Below are 14832 nucleotides of genomic sequence, written 5' to 3' on the forward strand. Positions count from 1 at the left end.
GGTATTCTGTTATTACTCATTAACAGAATGGCAAATAATGCATAACGACTCTTACTAATGACATCTGTTCTGTGGTCACGTTTATTTTTTCTTTACTAGATCTTGTCGTGTCTGAGCTGTGTGAACTGGTCTGGAGTCCTGCTGTGCTGTGCTGTTGTCATGTCTGACCTGTGTGAACTGGGCCAGCTGTTTTGTGGTGTCTGAGCTGAGTGAACTGGTCTGGCTGTGCTGCGCTGTGGTGTCTGAGCTGTGTGAACTGGTCTGTTTGTGCTGTGCTGTCTGAGCTCTGTGAACTGGTCTGGCTGTGCTGTGCTGTGATGTCTGAGTTGTGTGAATCATTGTATGATGTACTGTATTTTACTTTTACTTTGTATGTGTGTGCGTATATATAAAGAACAGTCATCATTATTATTATTATTATGTTTACTTGTTTTGTGTGTGAAAAATGATGGGGAATCTTTATTATTATTAATTGGTATTTATTTTAATGTTTTATGTGGGTGTGTGTAAGCCAGATAATGGGTGGAGACAATCAGTTCTAGCATCTGGTTCAGTCACTGAAGAGGAGGAGGGCCCTGACTGAGGAGATCGAGGGCTTGGTCGCTATGAAAGAGGACCTCCCTGATGAAGAGCTGCTGCAGGAGGATGAGAAGGAGAATGATCTGGAGCAGCGATTTTCAAACTGGGGTACGCGTACCCCTGGGGGTACTTGAGTGCTCCTCTGGGGGTACGCGAGAAAAATCCTGTAATGGTGGACAATGAATTTTTATTTATTTATTTATTTATTACCACACTGTAATACTTTGTAACTTAGCAATCAAATGTGTAACTTAGCAAACAATGTTGAATCTCCTTTCAAATAAAACCACAACTTTCTGTTGGGCGAGGTTAACTATAAAACACCCAACCGGCTGTTGACAGTGAGTAAGCGTTGAGCGCACACATGGCTAAATTACATATTTAAATACAGTAGCAGGGCGGTGGTTCTGCAGTCTGTATGCTAAAAAGAAAAAAAAAAAAAATCATTGTATGATGTTGCTTCTTTTAAAAACGTGTAGTATTTACTAGGTGCATTTGCTTTCTGGAGTTTAAATGTTCAGTGTTTGTAGTTTAGTTTAATCAGTTCCATGTGTTTTATCTAAGTTTATGTTTTTAAATAAAAGTATTATTGAGTTTAGCAGGCAGCTGTGCCGCCATACTTAGACAGTGAAATCACTGCGCTGGAGCTGGAGCGTACACGGCTGTTATCTTTACTTGTAATTCTTCATGTTTCTTTTGACTAATTTGTTGAAGAACTCCTTTGTTGAGTAATTGCATTAGCCTACGCATGTACGCCACTAATTATTAGGCTAAAAAGCAAAAGCACGGTATTATTATTATTACAAAAATAGAATCGCAGATTTAAAATAAATTATAATGTATGTGTGTATATAATATATATTATATTATATATATATGTGATATTATATATATATATATTAGATATGATAATACAGACACACATATATATTTATGTGTGTGTGTGATACGGGATATATATATATATATATATATATATATATATATATATATATATATATATATAATAATCAATCCCTAAGTCCTGGATTGGGAAGTGTATGAAATTGGATTCTGTACTCCAGACCTATTGAGTGTGTTCATATCATATAGCGAGTGCCCACCAACAGTCTGGCAGCTGATTAACATGAACAGACGACTGCACTAAACACTAACATGTAAGCATTTTGCTAAAAGTCATTTACAAATGTCACCTTTCTACTTTAATCAAATTTTGTTTTTGGAAATATTCACTTTAAAACAATGTGCTTATTCTGGCAGGATTCAATACTGCACAAGACACACATAGCATTTTAGATGTGCAGCTCAAGTGTTAAACTATAACAATCGAGTTAAATAAATAAAATTTATAAAAAACACACATATTTAATGTGTTATTCAATATTCACATAGTTCTGCATGCTACCAAATTTTTTAAAAAGATGCCTGTATTTGTAAATTTGTACCTTACCTAGCTCTGCAACTGTTCAAGCTATTTCAATTCTGATTTCAGATGTGAAATCCTTGACAAATTGTGAAGCTACAATATAGGCTACATATTTTTCTAAAAAAAACTTGGATAGAGGTTGAAATTGGCAGTTTTAAAATGATTTATTAATATTTTTCACATTTCGATACTTTTAATTTTTAAAAAAGAGCACAAAAATATACAGAAGGATATACTTCAACTCTCTGATGTTAATCAGGTTAGGCTGAATAAGAAAATGGTGATACTGTCAGGGTGAATAGTGGTTTTATGCTCGTAGGGGCACAGCAGCACGTTGTCGTCCTCTTCTGCCAATTGTCTTTGGTGTAAGTTTTCAGGTTTGGGTGTCTTAAACGGGAACTCCCATTTTGTAATGATTAATATCCCCTCTGTGCTACTGTGTCTTACCGGAGGCGTGGATTGTGTGCCAGGCTCTGCACTCGTGCCCAGGAGCGGTTACTGCGTGGCTGCAGCTCTACATGCACCCTCAGGGGCAGCCTCACAGGCTTCTGGTCCTCCTCGTCACTGACCCCTGAATGATCAGAGTAAGGGAGAGAACACACACACACATTAAGGCTGTCTGAGCAGCAACGGGGGCTGGCTCGCAGCAGCAATGGGGGCTGGCTCAGAAGTTCCTGTCTCTCTAGCAGAGGTCGCGTCGACCTCAGAAACTGGTAAGTAACTGATCGCATTTTACAATTCCAAAAGGTGCAGTAACATAGTAACGGGGTTTAGTGTATACTGGTAGCAAACTAGCAATACCAATATTTGAATTATATTCACCTGTTTGAATTAAACAAAAAGTAATTGCTGTGTGTGCAATTTCGGACGGACGGAAGTGCAGTTATGGTTGCAATCTAGTACAGATAAATGTCATTCTAGAACATTGCATTACAAATAGTGTCACAAAACAGTATATTAGCAAATGGAGCACCACACATTAAAGACATGATTTATTAACATAAATACACAATCTCACAGCCATGACTTGTTACTATGACAACACACCTTCCAACATCCACTGCGTTTAGAAGTTTAGCGTTTAATTGGCTGTAGTGTTTCTTTTCAGCAGTAGTTATTAAAAAGGGTTATTTATTATTCATGGTGTAACATATATCTAGTCTTTCATACATTAATCTGTCATTTATTTTAATATATGTTGTTTCTTGTTATGGGTTTGTGGCAGTGTGCCCCGTCCCTGTGCATATTTTTGTGTTATATGTTGCGTGTGGTGTATTAATGTTGGTGTATGGGTATTGGTACACGGGATATAAAGGGGTCTGTGTAGCACAACTGATTTAAAATATATTTATATTTAGGCTTGAGGACTGCACATCACTCCACGTGCAGATTAAAAAGTATATAGTGTATGGACATGGGAGTGCATTCATTTAATTCACATGCAGTTGTACCGAGATTCCAACTGATTGATTAATTAGCAATAGACTCTCGGTACAGCTGCATAAAAGCATGCACGTTTCACTCACTCGGGGACGTGTGTTCGGGAAGTGGAGAACGGGTGAGAGTCGGAGTTAAATCTACACACAAAATTAAGCTCACAACAGACAGAATCAAACTCACCTGACAGAATCAAGCTCACCCGACAGACAGAATCAAGCTTCTGAGAAACAGAATCCAGCTCACCTGACAAACAGAATCCAGCTCACCTACAGAATCAAGCTCACCTGACAACAGAATCAAGCTCACCTGACAAACAGAATCAAGCTCATACGAAAGAATCAAGCTCACCTGACAGACAAATCAAGCTCATCCGACAAACAGAATCAAGCTCACTCGACCAACAGAATCAAGCTAACCTAACAAATAAAATCAAGCTCACCTGACAGACAGAATCAAGCGCACCTAAAAGAATCAAGCTCACCCAACAGAATCAAGCTTAACTGAGACAGAATCAAGCTCACCTGACAATCAAGCTCATCTGACAGACAGAATCAAGCTCACCTAACAAACAAAATCACACTCACCTGACAAACAAAAATCAAGCTCACATGACAAAATCAAGCTCTCGACATAATCAAGCTCACCTGATAGACAGAATAAAGCTCATCCGACAGAATCAAGCTTACCTGACAAAATTAAGCTCAACTGATAGAATCAAGCTCAGCTGACAAAAAGGATCAAGCTCACCCAACAGAATCAAGCTCACCTGACAAAAAGGATCAAGCTCACCCAACAGACTCAAGCTCACCCGACAGAATCCAGCTCACCTGACAAACAGAATCAAGCTCATCCGACAGAACCAAGCTCACCTGACAAATAAAATCAAGCTCATCTGACAAACAGAATCAAGCTCACCCGAAAGAAACAAGCTCACCTAATAAACACAATCAAGCTCACCTGATAAACAGAATCAACCTCACCCGACAGAATCAAGCTTAACTGAGACAGAATCAAGCTCACCTAACAAACAAAATCACGCTCACCTGACAAAAATCAAGCTCACACGAGTAATGTTGTTGAAGCTGACAGACTGGGATCCTTCAAGAAGCTGCTTGATAAGATTCTGGGATCAATAAGCTACTAACAACCAAACGAGCAAGATGGGCCAAATGGCCTCCTCTCATTTGTAAACTTTCTTATGTTCTTATGTTCCAAGCTCATCCGAAAGAATCAAGCTCAGCCGACAAAATCAAGCTCACCTGACAAACAAAATCAAGCTCACCCGACAGAATGAAGCTCACCTGACAAACAGAATCAAGCTCACCCGACAGAATCAAGCTCATTGAGGTCGCAGCAGCAAAGGTCACTCAAAATGATCTAGACAAGATTCAGAACTGTGCAGACACATGGCAAATTACATTTAATAGAGAAAAGTGTAAGGTACTTCATCGTAGGAAATAAAAATGTGCATTATAAATATCATATGGGAGATACTGAAATTGGAGAAGGAATCTATGAAAAAGACCTAGGAGCTTTTGTTGACTCAGAAATGTCTTCATCTAGACAATGTGGGGAAGCTACCTAAAAGGCAAACATCATGCTCGGATACATTGTGAAAAGTGTTGAATTTAAATCAAGGGAAGTAATGTTAAAACTGTACAATGACAGAGTAAGACCTCATCTTGAATAGAACCAAGTTCAGTTCTGGTCACCTCACTATAAAAAAAATATTGCTGCTCTAGAAAGAGTGCAAAGAAGAGCGACCAGAATTATTCTGGGCTTAAAAGGCATGTCATATGCAGACAGGCTAAAAGAATTGAATCTGTTCAGTCTTGAACAAAGAAGACTACGTGGCGACCTAATTCAAGCATTCCAAATTCTAAAAGGTATTGACAGTGTCGACCCAAGGGACTTTTTCAGCCTGAAAAAAGAAACAAGGACCAGGGGTCACAAATGGAGTTTAGAAAAAGGGGCATTCAGAACAGAAAATAGGAGACACTTTTTTACACAGAGAATTGTGAGGGTCTGGAATCAACTCCCCAGTAATGTTGTTGAAGCTGACACCCTGGGATCCTTCAAGAAGCTGCTTGATGAGATTTTGGGATCAATAAGCTACTAACAACCAAACGAGCAAGATGGGCCGAATGGCCTCCTCTCGTTTGTAAACTTTCTTATGTTCTTATGTTCTTAACAAACAGAATCGAGCTCATCTGACATACAGAATTAAGCTCACTTGACAAACAGAATTGAGCTCACCTGACAGAATCAAGCTTACCTGTACACAGAATCAAGCTCACCCAACAGAATAAAACTCACCTGACAAACAGAATCAAACTCACCTCCAAATAGAATCAAGCTCACCAGACAAACCAAATCAAGCTCACCAGACAAACTAAATCAAGCTCACCAGGCAGAATGAAGCTCATCTGACAAACAGAATCAAACTCACCTGACAGACAGAATTAAGCACATGTGACAAACAGAATCGAGCTCACCTGACAGAATCAAGCCTACCTGTACACTGAAATCAAGCTCACCCAAGAATAAAACTCACCTGACAAACAGAATCCAGCTCACCAGTCAAACAGAATCACGCTCACCAGACAAAAAGAATCAAGCTCACCCGACAGAATCAAGCTAACGCAACAGACAGAATCAAGCTCACCCGACAGAATGGACGAGCTCCACACCCTTGGAAACGGTACAAGATTACTGAGTTCGGGGAGCTACAGTGTTATTACTGATATCGTATTTATAGAAAATGTAAACATTCATGACATTTCCTCTATTTAAAAAGGGAAAGATTTCCAGATTGTTCCCTTTCATTAGCACCAGCACAGGCCCATCTCTCCCACTTTCTTCCTACCATATACGCACCATCAGGGTCACACAGCTTCTTGAGTGCCCGACACATGGGGGCTTTAATCTTCAAATTCCTGCCCTTGTAACGGACTGTGGTTGCCCTGTACGAAGAGAAAAAGAGGGGAGTAAGATATAAAGACTAAGGGTGTAGGGACACATCATCGCAATATTAGATGGTCCTGATGGGCTAATAAATCTGACACGGAGAGTATGTATTCCTACCAACTGCAAAACAAAGTTATTTATTCAAGAACCACTTGGTGAACTGCAATGAGCTATGTTATGCTTTTGTATCACGTATGGAAAGAATCCTGGATCATCAATACACAATGAACCGTTTCACCCCTAATAAAATACATATTTTAAATAAGTCACTGAGACTACAGGTAATTAAATAATTAGATGCATCCCTTGTGCATTTAAATTCATGTGCAGTTTTTAAAGCATATGGAAAGCATTGACTTTCATCAAACATGATATCTAAATCACAAAAAAGAGGCCATTAAGCATTTGCGGTCCATTTATTCAGCATCTGTCAGGCATGTCAGGTCCAATTTATTTTCACAGGTGCTGTTTAAAAGTAATTTTATTCATAGTAAAACAGATTTAAAAGGCACTGCATATCAACAGGACACTCAGTACCACATCTCCAGCTCTGCCCCACTCCTGGTTCGCTGCATTTTTGACATATCTTGTCATAGTAGTGCATACTGATAAATCATCTCCTGATAACTCATTGTATCACCAAACTCTTCAATAATGTATCAAAGTCATTAATTTATTACTATAACATCTCAAAAAGCTTGGCAAATGTCAGTGATAATTCTTTGAGCGCTGGATGTGGAATCAGCTCTCTTATCTGTGACAGAGAAAGAATGAATCTTGGTTATAAATCTCTCTCCCAAACAGTGTGTCCTGGACTGGATGGTGAGACAATTAATTCCAGGGCAAGGTGGAAGTCAGCCATCTAGAAAGGGGGTGAAGCCACAGTACACCAAGTCATCGCCCCAGACAGGAAGCAATGTGGCAAACATGGATTGGAGGAAACAGCTGCACTCACTAACTAAGGAGGCATGACTGACTGTACAAAAGGGGACATGGCTAAGCAATCTGTTCCTTTGTTATGGTTGCGAGAGAACCAGTAAAACAGGATCATAAAAATACTGTGAGTGTTTAGTGTTTGTTTGTTTTCTTGTGTCTAATTATACTTGTTTGTTGCTATTAGATGGCTAACACGTACCAGGAGCTGTCGCTTAAGGCCAGCACCAATCCGGACAACACTTACACGACTGTACACATATAAACTGTATTTCACTACTTGCATGATAATACTCACTGTGGACTTGAGATTGTGTGTGTGTGTGTTATTTCAGGACTATAACCCATTGTTTAAAACCGTGCAAAACACATTGCTGTGCATTGCCTGGGATGGTTATTTACAGTCGCCAGACCAGGATTGCAAATAAATTAAAGAACTGTTTGGACCGTGAACTTTGTTGTCTGTCTTCTCTTACTCATTACATCACCTCTACACCTGTGCGCTGCAAGCCACTTTGCCACAGGTACCAGATATCATGTTTTACTATTTTTAAAGCTTTCTATGTGAGATCTTACAGATGGAAGAACACAAGGAAGATCTGTAAAATGATTATTTAAAATCAGTGTGCAAGACAGTTACTGCCCCATGCAAATCCCTATTGCGCCGTTTATTAAAGAAAAAAAAAAAATTTGAACAAAACTAATTAACTATCTCTCTCGCCTCTCGCTCTCCCGTTCTCAACTTCTGAACACCCACACCTCGAACATGGAGAGCTGCAGGCTTTCTATACAGGTGACCATCTCCCGATTAGCAATAAATTAATCACTTAATTCGGGAGATGGTCACCTTCTGCACAGGTTTTAATTATTAACGTGGATGGGCTTCCCACGCACGCTGCAAAACAAAACGCACGGCGGTTCGCCGTCATCTACAACTACAAATATAAATCAATAAAAAAATACAAAATAACACAGGGGCGGAGGGGGAGACCCCGTTCTAAAATAAACACTGTACAGGGCTGCAGTGCCCCTTCAGAAGCAAAGGGTTGCATTTTCTAATAATATTTACAGTAAAAATGCATGTTGAAAATTATGCATAATAATAATAATAATAATAATAATAATAATAATAATAATAATAATAATAAACGTAGTGTGGATCCATTATACTGACAAGTCCTGAAGAGGCTCCAATCCATCTTCAAATGCTGCTTCACAGATGCTGAATCAGCGCTCTCCAACCCAGAAAGTTGATCATTTTCGCCGTCACTTTCACTATTATCCATTTCCTCCAAAACTTCAAAAAGACTGAATCGACTTCTTTTGGGATGCTTTGGGACACTGCTCGTCATTTTGTTCGATTTTATAAATTTTACAAATTGAAGAATGATCAGAAAACAGTAAGAAACCTTGATCCTAAGTGTGTAATACTGCACTCTTGCTTGCAAATATGTGTCTTGTTTACATACGCACATCAACTACTCTTCAATGGATTAGGCTACAAACAAAGTCAAGGTATGATTGAACAGCTTGTGATTTCACCATCTACAGATACCTGTAAGGCCAGAGGAGCAAAACCCGCAGCTAGTCGATCAGAGTTGTTTTTGAACCGTGAGTACTAGACACACTGCGAAGGGAATATCTCAGCAGTGAAATAAGAACATAAGAACATAATAAAGTTTACAAACGAGTGGAGGCCATTCGGCCCATCTTGCTCGTTTGGTTGTTAGTAGCTTATTGATCCCAAAATCTCATCAAGCAGCTTCTTGAAGGATCCCAGGGTGTCAGCTTCAACAACATTACTGGGGAGTTGATTCCAGACCCTCACAATTCTCTGTGTAAGTGCCTCCTATTTTCTGTTCTGAATGCCCCTTTGTCTAATCTCCATTTGTGACCCCTGGTCCTTGTTTCTTTTTCACGCTGAAAAAGTCCCTTGGGTCGACACTGTCAATACCTTTTAGAATTTGGAATGCTTGAATTAGGTCGCCACGTAGTCTTCTTTGTTCAAGACTGAACAGATTCAATTCTTTTAGCCTGTCTGCATATGACATGCCTTTTAAGCCTGGAATAATTCTGGTCGCTCTTCTTTGCACTCTTTCTAGAGCAGCAATATCTTTTTTATAGCGAGGTGACCAGAACTGAACACAATATTCAAGATGAGGTCTTACTAGTGCATTGTACAGTTTTAAAATTACTTCCCTTGATTTAAATTCAACACTTTTCACAATGTATCCGAGCATCTTGTTAGCCTTTTTTATAGCTTCCCCACATTGTCTAGATGAAGACATTTCTGAGTCAACAAAAACTCCTAGGTCTTTTTCATAGATTCCTTCTCCAATTTCAGTATCTCCCATATGATATTTATAATGTACATTTTTATTTCCTGCATGCAATACCTTACACTTTTCTCTATTAAATGTCATTTGCCATGTGTCTGCCCAGTTCTGAATCTTGTCCAGATCATTTTGAATGACCTTTGCTGCTGCAACAGTGTTTGCCACTCCTCCTACTTTTGTGTCGTCTGCAAATTTAACAAGTTTGCTTACTATACCAGAATCTAAATCATTAATGTAGATTAGGAATAGCAGAGGACCTAATACTGATCCCTGTGGTACACCGCTGGTTACCACACTCCATTCTGAGGTTTTATCTCTAATCAGTACTTTCTGTTTTATACATGTTAACCACTCCCTAATCCATGTACATGTGTTTCCTTGAATTCCAGCTGCATTCAGTTTGAGAGTTAATCTTTTGTGCGGGACTTTGTCAAAAGCTTTCTGGAAATCTAAATAAACCATGTCATATGCTTTGCAATTATCCATTATCGATGTTGCATCCTCAAAAAAATCAAGCAAGTTAGTTAGACACGATCTCCCTTTCCTAAAACCATGTTGACTGTCTCCCAGGACCCTGTTACCATATAGGTAATTTTCCATTTTGGATCTTATTATAGTTTCCATAAGTTTGCATATAATAGAAGTCAGGCTTACTAGTCTGTAGTTACCTGGTTCAGTTTTGTTTCCCTTTTTGTGGATCGGTATTACGTTTGCAATTTTCCAGTCTGTCGGTACAACCCCTGTGTCAAGAGACTGCTGCATGATCTTGGTTAGCGGTTTGTAAATAACTTCTTTCATTTATTTGAGTACTATTGGGAGGATCTCATCCGGCCCAGGGGATTTGTTTATTTTAAGAGCTCCTAGTCCCTTTAACACTTCTGCCTCAGTTATGCTAAAGTTATTTAAAACTGGATAGGAACTGGATGACATGTGGGGCATGTTGTCAGTATCTTCCTTTGTAAAAACTTGTGAAAAGTAATCATTTAATATATTTGCTATTTTTTTTTCTTCCTCTACGATTTTGCCATTTGTATCTCTTAAACATTTAATCTCCTCTTTGAATGTTCTCTTGCTGTTGTAATATTGGAAAAACATTTTGGAATTGGTTTTAGCTCCCTTAGCAATGTTCATTTCTATTTCTCTCTTGGCCTTTCTAACTTCCTTTTTGACTTGCGTTTGCAGTTCCGTGTACTCTTTCTGCGTACTTTCTTTTTGGTCCTTTTTTAATGCTCTGTAAAGTGCCTTTTTTCACTGAATATTTTTTTAATTGATCTATTAAACCATTTTGGCAATTTAGTTTTACATTTAGATTTGTCTACTTTAGGGATGTAATTGTTTTGTGCCTCTAGTACTACATTTTTGAAGAACAACCATCCTTCTTCTGTGGGTGTTTTCTCTATTTTACTCCAGTCTACTTCTGTTAGTCTCTGTTTCATACCTTCATAGTTTGCTTTTCTAAAATTGTAAACCTTAGCTTTAGTCATTACTTTTGGGGTTTTAAAAAACACTTCAAATGAGACCATGTTGTGGTCTGAGTTTGCCAGTGGTTCTCTGACCTCCGTTTTAGTTATTCTGTCTTCGTTATTTGAAAAGACTAAATCAAGGCATGCCTCCCCTCTAGTCGGTGCCTTGACAAATTGTGTTAGGAAGCAGTCATTTGTCATTTCCACCATTTCAATTTCATCCTTCGTGCTACCCACCGGGTTTTCCCATTTTATATGGGGGAAGTTGAAATCCCACATTAGTATGGCTTCTCCTTTGTTACACGCATTTCTAATGTCATTGTATAACAGATTATTGTGCTCATCGTCTGAATCTGGCGGTCTATAGCATGCTCCTATTATTATGCCCTTTGAATTTTTTTTCACCCAGAATTCTGACCCATATTGATTCGGTTTTATTTTCTTTGTCCAGGTTTAACACCTGGGCTTCAAGACTGTTTCTTATGTATAGCGCTACCCCTCCTCCTCTTCTGTCCTGCCTCTCTTTCCTATACAGTGTATACCCACAAATATTATATTCGTCCCCATCACTCTCAGACAACCATGTTTCAGTAACACCTATCACATCATAGTTACCTGTTAGTGCAGTAGCTTCAAGTTCTAGAATTTTGTTTCTGATACTTCTAGCATTTAGATAAATACATTTAATGGTTGTATTTATTTGTGCTTCTTCAAAAGAGCTTGTACAGCACATCTGGAAACCACTGTCTGCCTTGAAATTTCTGCCTGGGAGAGACCTTGCTGATGCAGTATAACTACCTTGTGTCTTGTTGCTGTGCTCAGTCTTGCCATGGTGTATGACTTTTGACAGTAAACTGTCTTCAGCAACCTCACCTTGTTTACTGAGTTTGCTGTTCCTCACCCAGTTTTATTCCTCCTACAAAGCTGTTTCTGTTTCAGTTAATAATTGTGTTTCAACCTACATATTGAATTGATGATCATTAGCACCTGTTTGGCATAATTGTTTAATCATACACCTGACTATATGGCTACATAATCCCTGACTTTGTGCAAGTGTACCTAGAAGAATTGATTCTGTCTTGAAGGCAAAGGGTGGTCACACCAAATATGGATCTGATTTAGATTTTTCTTCTGTTCACTCACTTTGCATTTAGTTAATTGATAAATATAATCTATTAACATGTCTATTTTTGAAAGCATTCTTACTTTACAGCATTTTTTCACACCTGCCTAAAACTTTTGCACAGTACTGTGTGTGTGTGTGTGTGTGTATATATATATATATATATATATATATACACACACATATACATATATATATATATATATATATATATATATATATATATATATATATATATATATATATATATATATATAGATATATATAGAGAGAGATAGAGAGAGAGAGAGAGAGAGAGAGAGAGAGAGAGAGAGAGAGAGCGAGAGAGAGCAAAAGTCATTTTGCATACCAGTTTAACTATTTCAGTTAATATACAACTAACTGCACTTATTCAGTGTAATGATTAGTAAATAACACCAAGCTACGGTGATTAAAAGAAGATTAAAACATTTTCTTGTTTACATAAAATAAAGTGTTTTGGATCAGTAAGCTGGATTTACATTGTTTAATGAATGCAAAACTGCTTTACCACTGTGCTCTCAGCCTGTATACAAATTTGACAGCCAGGGTCTTTAAACTATGCGCCACATATGTTCACTTCTTATTGGTTAGTTTCCCTAGTTAAAGGTGTGCAGCTCCAGGATCAGATGAACATTACAGATCAGTGGAGCCAGATGCAGATCCACTTAGTAAAACACCTTCTCATGATCCGACTCCACTGATCCTGGATCCATTCCTGTTTTTTGACCAGCAGGCACAGTTTGAAACTAAGTAAAATTAGTAGACAAGAGTGGTGAAGGTATGGAATGGGCTACTATGCTATGTTGTTGATGCAGAATCACTTAGATCCTTTAAGACACAACTTGACAAAGTTTTGAGATCAATCAGCTGCTAGGAACTGGATGAGCTTAGATGGGCCTAAGTTTCATGACAATTGTATAAGAGGTTCTCTAGATAAATGCACACATGTAAGTGAAGTGATGTATGGACAATGTCAGATTCTTGGGATATAAGGGGGTGTTATGTCTCAATAATTTATGCTAAATCATATTAATACCAAGTTTCACGACAAGTGGATAAGTGTATGACCGTCTCCACTATACCCCCCCAGTGGGGGAAAGATGTTTTCAAACCACACAGGGTATTTTACTACGTTTCTGTAGTTCTTCATAGTACCTTCCTGTAGTGCTGCACCAACAACACACTAAACAAGAGCCGACTATCCATAGGCAAGCTATTGCCCCACTTACCCAATCTGAATGAGCTCATTGAGTTTAGCCGCATTCTTATCATCCATGCCTGGAAAAAGAGCAACATTGTGTCAGTCCCTGTGCAAATACAGTTGGAGGGTTTGAAATTCCATCTGAATAAATGAACCAACAACTGTGCAGGATTCGTCACAATTCAAAACGTTACCTTATATTTCAAAGTAATTCCAAGCAGAGAACACATAACACAATCCCAAATTAGTGCACCTGAACACAACACAATCCCAAGTTAAAGTGCCCCTGACTGTTTGGTAATTTCAAAGAACGAGTGAGAATCAAGTCATTGCAAAGGGTTTAGATATGCTGATATCTACTGTCTAAAGACAATGGTCATAAAACGTGCCCCAAAATAGCATTAAATTGCAGATCTGTTTTATATGTGGCTACAGCAGGTGCCTAATCATTGTGTCTGGTTAGCTTCTAGTAAGCAAATAAAGACACATCAAGCAAAAAACAAATAGCTAAACATGAAAAGGACAACCCAGGAAATGATATGCTGCATATTGATTTTTCATAAATAATAATAATAATAATAATAATAATATTCCACCTACTGCACACACATTAAATGAACTCTGAAAGCCTGCTGAATTCTGACTATAGAGGTGGGAATCTTCTCTACAAATGCTTCAGAGCACAAGGCAAACAGGAATGTGCTTCCAAATGTTCCTTTCACAGAGAGTTAGTGAGCATGGCAAATAAGGATCTAAGCACAAACGATCGACAATCATATAGAGCACATAACAAAATATTAAATTATTATTATTGGCAAAATGTAGAGGATATGCCAATTTATGTAGTGCAAGGAAAGCGTTTTTAACTGTAAAAGTAAAGCACTGTAGTACCATAGAAAACCTTATTAATTTGAAAGAACATATCAAATCCTCCACTTACAGCCCCCAATCTTCTTTCTGAGCTCTGCATAGCAGATCAATCCGTATAGCTCCTGAGACGACTTCTTCAGCCCTCTAGAGAACACTGACAAGAAGAGACACATTTACACTGACGTCACTTAAGAGATATCTTATTTGAGATCACATTTCTAATTGCAATTTACAGCATGGCAAGTGACACTGTGTAGAAGTTCAATACATGACTCCAGACATTCCGTGTTTGAAAGTACAACGTAGGGTCAATGAGATCTCCAACTATTTTCTGGAACCCTCACATTAGTCACAATAGTAGCTGACTGGAATTCCAATGACAAAATCAGCTTCTGATATTTACTACAAGCAAACATGTGTAATCATGAAATTGTCTTCACACTCATTAACAATAATTCAACAATATATTTGTT

The 14832-nt window shown here is 38.3% G+C and overlaps 1 protein-coding gene across 6 annotated transcripts in view; it reads right to left on the reverse strand.

Annotated features, from left to right (window-relative positions):
- Window positions 1–14832, reverse strand: part of LOC121300723 (protein cramped-like) — an 87293-nt gene that overhangs the window by 48637 nt on the left and 23824 nt on the right. For all 6 annotated transcript variants that reach the window (XM_041229457.1, XM_041229458.1, XM_041229456.1 and 3 more), the window contains 4 exons: window positions 14430–14513; window positions 13518–13566; window positions 6323–6408; window positions 2453–2576 (listed from right to left, as the gene is read on the reverse strand). In XM_041229457.1, the coding sequence (XP_041085391.1) occupies window positions 2453–2576; window positions 6323–6408; window positions 13518–13566; window positions 14430–14513 (343 nt within the window). The remainder of the gene's footprint in view (window positions 1–2452; window positions 2577–6322; window positions 6409–13517; window positions 13567–14429; window positions 14514–14832) is intronic.

This window comes from Polyodon spathula, chromosome 26, assembly GCF_017654505.1.
Source record: "Polyodon spathula isolate WHYD16114869_AA chromosome 26, ASM1765450v1, whole genome shotgun sequence".
NCBI lineage: Eukaryota > Metazoa > Chordata > Actinopteri > Acipenseriformes > Polyodontidae > Polyodon > Polyodon spathula.